Here is a 6,554-nt window from a genome sequence, read left to right on the forward strand (position 1 = left end):
AATAAATGTGTTATTAAAAGTGTATATCAGCAAAGACATTTTCTCTTTCTTCTTCTATCTTTGTACACTTTGTGGAGTTAGAACCCCAAATCAGCATAAAATGCTTGCCAAAGGAAGGGAGAAATGTATTCAGATTTAATCTAGTGATTATGGTTCATTCGTTGCAAACAGCCCCTTCATCAAGGCCATCAGGTGAATTATTAACCTCTTCCATCTACAAATAGAAAAATACTTTCAGTCACGAGGAAGCAATGCAGGGAAGAAGGTTACACAGTTTATTTGCAGGCACATCGGAAAGGCACACAGCAAGGCTCACTTCAGAGAGGAAAATACTGCTTATGGGGGAGAAAAGCACCCAACACCCGTGGGTAGAGGAGGTGGCCGTCCCAATGGGAGCAGTGACATCCAAGTGTCCTGGCACCTCGCTGCTTCACAGCGGCCTTGCCCCTGCCCGGCCATGTATTGCAACACATGGCAAGAAAAATGTTCCTGGAGAAGTGTTTCACCGAAGTGGCCATTATCCCAAATGTGACGCTACTGCAAATGAACTTCTGCGGCTCTCATCCTCCACAGCCACCAGCACGGAGCGGCAAGCACTCCTCGCAGGTTACTCGCAGGGTTACTACAGCCAAACCTCACCAGTTAACTCCCTGCTCCACCAGAGCCCAGCATGGGTCTGGCCTGGCTCCAGGCCCCGGGGTGCACCCTGACATTGGTGTAACCGGTGCTTTCGGCAGGCCGCTGGTTTTGAGCAGCTGGAGAGCAGACGCGGAACAGGTAATAATAATGAGCAATTAATACAAGTTAGGTGAATATAAATAGAGAAGCAGTTGGCAGATACGTGCTGCTGTCCATTCTAGTCCCCCTGACACTGCTCTCCAGGCTCTGCAACAGGTAAGAGGCATTTCTGGGTGCAGGCTGTGGGAAAAGGACTTGTGGCTGAGCTGGGGGGTGCAGGAATTAATCTGGATTTTCTCCCAAGCCAAGGATTGCTGGGGCCAATGAATCCAGATGGGGTGACAACAGCTCTGGCAGCAGTGGGAGGAGAGGCAGAGAGGACAGATAAAGAAACCCATATTGGGAAGGCTGGAAAATGAAGGGGCAAATGGGGTATGTCAGTAAGTGAGGATCAAGGTGAATTCGTGGTATTCTAAAATGTATGTAAGGGAAAGGAGGGAGAAGCAAAAACCAGTTTAGATAGAATGAGTGAGAAAACAATAAAATAAACTCATCAAAGTATCTCCCCTGCCCTGCCCTTAGCAGGGTGCCTGTCACCCCAAAGGGAAGCACTAGCAGTGACAGCAGGTAGCACTTCCCCACTGACCTCCATGGAGCCCCTCTGAAATTTGGGTCCACCTGCAAGAAGGGAAGTCCTGGGATGGCTCCTCGTCCCGTTAGAGCAACCATTTGTCTCAGAATACAAACCATTCCCATACAAACTAGCATCTTGCTTTACATAATCTCCTTAAATCATATTTTGTCATTATATTGGACTGCTGGGAGTTTTGAGAATAGAAGAGAATGTATATTTGCCTAAGCAACCACAGAATTTCATCTTTAGCCAGTGTACTTTTTAAGAAGTAAAATAATTCCTCAAGAGTCCAGAAAATAAACAGGCATTAGCACCACACAAGGAGATTTTATCCAAGAAGCTCAGAAAGCCCAGAGGCAGACACGGCTCCCTGCCTGCACTTACAGACCAAGGAGGTGAGCACTAAAGGAGGGGGAGCTGGACACCACCGCAGCTCGGGTCCCAGCTTGGGTCCCAGCTGCTGAATGGGTCACGCTGGCAATGCCCAAGGCAGAAGTGACGACGTTTGTTAGTTCTTTTCTTCATTTCAAAATGAATCTGCCAACAGAGGCAAAAACCAAGTAGAGGGCTGCCACAAGCAGGGGGACACTGCTGCACCTCAGCTGCACCCACCATCATCTCACTTCTGACATGGCTCACTTTGCTCCAAAGCACAGACACCAGCAGTGGGGCTGTACCAGGCCTTGGAAAGTACTGTATAGTTTGAGGTGGGGAGAAGGAAGGAAAAAAGGCAACAATAAAAGCATGCTATAAACCAAGTTCACTATTCTGTTACATCAAGGCAAAGAAGTCATTGAAATAAAAGCCACCAGTAGGTCAAGTTTTACACATTTTAACTGGTCACATTATAGCAGAATGGGGTTGTTTCCAAACTGCGTTTACTGCTTTCAAATCCTAGTTTGGAGCAAGGGCTGAGAGGTCTCTCAGTAGAGAGGACTTTCTTCTGCTTCTAATAAAAATTCCCATCTGCCTCATGGATGTGATCCCAAATAAGGGCAAATGGAAAAAGAGGAACCATCCTTGCCTTGAACTCAATCAATACAACTGCCAAAAATTAGCATGTATTTAATAAATGCAATGTAGATTTTTTTATTTGACCTTCTGTTCACAAAATAATTTTATTATATGTATGAAAGCAGCATACAGGCAATAAAATTATGAAAACATTCACAATACATAAATACACAGACCTGATGCAGGATGTATATAGTTCATTAGACTTCAATTTTTTTTCCTCTCAGTTCTCTTTTCCTGACAACACATTTTTTGATATATATTATGAAAAAGTTGCTCCAAAGGGTATTTTCTCCCATTCAGAAAACAAATAGCTTTCTTTGAATGCTGCTGAATGTTAACACCCAGTGTTCCCGTTGCTAATGTTCACCGATTGCTTTTGGCATTACAAAGGGAAAGCAGCAGGGAAGGAAGGAAGGAAGCATTTTTTTTAAATTAAACATGGGTAACTTTTTTGGAGCTCAGAGGACATTTTTGAGGTGGGGGCTGCAGTTCCACCCGCATTTAGAAATGTCTTAATCCAAACCGGTCATGAGGCACTATTCCTTATTGAATGGACTATTGACATGGCAATTACTAAAATGTAATGTCCTCCTAGCTCCCAAAGTAAAGCACTGGGTACCTCACTTTGTAACTCTGGCCGTGATGCAGTAGCAGACAGACAGCATGATCCCGGCGGTACTGCAATAATACAGATGGTAACGAGGTCTGGCATGTTTACTACCATTATAACCAATTGTGTTTGTTCAGAAAAGATATCCAAGACTTGAAATAAGAAAAGTCTGACAAAGCTGTTTATCTTACATAAATACAAAACATTATATACTAAGAGTTGTTACTAAGAAGCTTTTCTTCTCAAATTGGATTCTTCTTAAGGTTGTAGTCATATTTAAGGTATTTACAGATCCACAAACTTGACATTCTAGCAAAGTCTTTGTAACATGAAACTTTTTAAAAATAAATAGCAGCAATTTCTTTTATTTCTATAAGGGAAGAGAATTCACAACTCAGTCAACGCTGGTCCTGTCTTTTGAAAGAAATCCCACTTTAAGGAAAAAAAAAGCCCACAAGCAAACGAACTCCTCACAGCATCAGTTTTGTTGATTCCTTCATTTCTTGCTGAGCTTCGTAACATTCCTTCATCCCCCTCACCATCTCTCCAGACTATCAGAGCTTGTAATAAAGTGCTGACTGGTTGACTGGTCAAAATGCAGTTATGACACTCCAAAAATATCCCATTATTTAGACATCTTAAATAACATAAATAAAGCTAGATCTGTTATAACATATGAAAAATATCAATTTAAAACAATAAATAAATAAAACCGGTATCAACATATTACCTCCCAAAGCTTTAAAAATAACCATTCTTGTTATAAGGCTCAATTATTTGTCAGAAATAATTTTAAGAAGGCATCTACCTACCTTTACAATCCTTCAGTCTTTAATTAGGACCTGTTAACACCCACTATCACAAGACACAGCAATCTTTTAACTTCTAGTAAACATTAATCTTTCAATACTTAACATTTATCTTTTTGCCTCATTTTAAGCTAGAAATTGGTTTCTCTGTGTAGAGAAGCAGCAATATTTTCTTTGTCACTGCACTGTATCTAAATTTGTATATTTCCCTCAGTATGAACAGTACAGTTTAATTTCCTTTTTTAAAATCAATTTTCGGTATCTTTTTCTGTTTATTGTTTAAAATGTTAAATTTGCTTGGAATGCCAGGAAAATTAATTCAGGGCTTGTGTTTTTCTCCCCAGAGCTTAGTTTCTTACCAAAAAGTCTTGTATATCTTTTTTTTCTTTTTAAAGATCATTACAATATGCACTATTCGGTCTTGCTGGGTAAACCTTACTGTTCAGGTTTTATGCTGCCCATTTTGTGTAATGGGATTGATCTTTTCCAAAGAAACATCAGCTTCGTAATCCAAGATACCCGACAGTGCTGGAGACATTTTCTCCAAGGTCTTAGATAGTTCACCCTCTTCTTCCTTTTTGAGAGGTTCTTCTTCCGGACAGATAATTGAATGTGGGATCAGGTAAACCAGATTGGACTCCTTGGGGCTAGAGCCTTTGGGCTCGTGTTGGCTCGAAAACACAACTGCTCCGTTATTGTTAATACTAACAGTCTCTATAGCATTGCCGGACATAGGGCAGAGCCTGTAGCATCCTAGCAGGGTTGAAAATGCCTTGCGGAAATCAGCATTGAAGGCATAAATGATGGGGTTGAGGGAAGAGTTAGCCCACCCAAACCAAATAAAAACATCAAAGGTGGTGGAATTAATGCAGAAAGCTTCTGCTCCCTTGGACGGCTGGGTAGGCTCACAGAAGGGAATCATGCAGTTCAATACGAAAAATGGCAACCAGCAGCACACAAACACCCCCATGATCACCGACAAAGTCTTTAAAACCTTTGTTTCCCTCTTGAAGGACATTTTGAAGTTGCTCTCTGGTTGCTGGCAGTCCATACTGCTCCTGTTGCCGCTCGTGTTCTGGCAGTTCTTGGCATGCACTGCTGCTCTCTCCAAAGCTGAGATGCGTCGTATTTGCTTCTGAGCAATCCGGTATATCCTCGTGTAAGTCACTATCATGATGGCCACAGGTATATAGAAGCTAATTAGAGAAGAGGAGATGGCATACATCCTGTTTAGGCTAGAATCACAGTTGTCCATGCTTACACCTTGTAAGCTGGCATTTAGGTCCAAAAAGCTCGTGGTTGTAGCCTTGTGCCAGTTCAACTGCACAGGGATGAAGGAAATCAACACAGACAAAGTCCACGCCACGCTGATCATGATGAAGGCTGCCTTGGGGGTCATTTTCCTCTCGTACCTAAACGGGCTGGAGATGGCCCAGTATCTGTCCACGCTAATGACACAGAGATTTAAGATGGAGGCTGTCGAGCACATAATGTCAAAGGCCACCCAGATGTTGCAAAATGAACCAAAAGGCCAGAAACCGGCTATCTCAGCCACAGCTTTCCACGGCATGACCAAAACTGCCACTAAGAGATCTGACACAGCCAAGGAGATGACAAAGAAGTTGGTCACCTTGGACCTGAGGTGCCGAAACCTAATGACGGCTGCACAGACCAGCGTGTTTCCCAGCAGCGTGGAAAGGATCAGCAGCGAGAGGAAGCAGCCTGTGAGGATCCGAAAGGAAGAGTCCCTTTCCACCAGCAACCCTTCCCCGTCCATAGTGGTGTCGTTCCAAGTCATGGTTTCTCCTGAGGGAAAATCATATCATGATTTTCATGACGACATCAGCTCCTTTCCTTGCAGAGATCACAGACATCAGACGTCCATTAATTACTCATCACCAAACAGACCAAAGGTCCTTTCTTACGGTCTCTTTGGCCCCGAATGGACTTAACCCACTTTGAATCTCCCTGAACACTGAAAGCTGTACAAGCAGGAACTGAAAATGCACAAATACAGTCCACCCTACAGACTGTTTTTTTAAGCAATCCCTTCAGAAACACACTGCACCACCCCAGCATGAAGTAGCCTAATTCAGACAGCTCACCTGCAAATGTTCTGCTGCCGTCCTCTGCAAACACACCCCACAGACAGGACAGCAATCACTTGTCCATGCTTGCATATATTCCCACTTAAATAGGCTATTGATCGAGTGTTTCCAGCGTCCATTGCCCTAGCCCTTCATATTTACTGAAGCGCACTACACGAGGTGCTTTTCCTTTGGCTCAGTTTCCTAACTGTCTCACTGGTGAAATGCTCCATCCTTCCTCCTTGTCACACTCCTGTTAAAAAAAATGCACCAGTTCTCTGTTTCTAGGCAGCAGCAGAGAGCAATTCTTCACTTTGTTTCAAACTGTTTAAGTTTTACACTCCGGAGACAAAGAAAATACACATACAGTAGGTGTGTTTTAAAGGTTTTCAGTAAGAAGTAGCTCAAGCTTTTTAGTTTTATTTAAACGAGAAATGCTGGCTCCTACCTTTCACCTCTGATTCTCTGTTTGCTCTGGGATGCAGGGCCGTCACTCCTCTTTTAGTTTTGAGATTGCATAGCAAATCTTATATACAAAACCAGCACAGAAACACTGCATTGCATCAGGTGTGTGTGTGGGTTTTTTCCCTGAAAGTGCAAATTGGCAAAGAAGTAAAAACAGGAGCCGGCAGAGTGTGACCATCAGGAGTTAGTTTTCAAGGGAGCAGGAGGTCTGCGCTGTTGGACCGTGTGTGACAGACCCCATCGGCGTGTGCCCA

General features: G+C 43.2%; 1 protein-coding gene across 1 annotated transcript; it reads right to left on the minus strand.

Annotated features, from left to right (window-relative positions):
* Nucleotides 1-4,163: 4,163 nt before the first annotated feature.
* Nucleotides 4,164-6,049, minus strand: DRD1 (dopamine receptor D1). The gene has a single exon (XM_010189020.1). The coding sequence runs from the start codon at nt 5,544-5,546 to the stop codon at nt 4,191-4,193; it is 1,356 nt and encodes a 451-aa protein (XP_010187322.1). The 5' UTR covers nt 5,547-6,049; the 3' UTR covers nt 4,164-4,190.
* Nucleotides 6,050-6,554: the final 505 nt, after the last annotated feature.

This window comes from Mesitornis unicolor, unplaced genomic scaffold, assembly GCF_000695765.1.
Source record: "Mesitornis unicolor isolate BGI_N332 unplaced genomic scaffold, ASM69576v1 scaffold53307, whole genome shotgun sequence".
NCBI classification, from domain to species: domain Eukaryota; kingdom Metazoa; phylum Chordata; class Aves; order Mesitornithiformes; family Mesitornithidae; genus Mesitornis; species Mesitornis unicolor.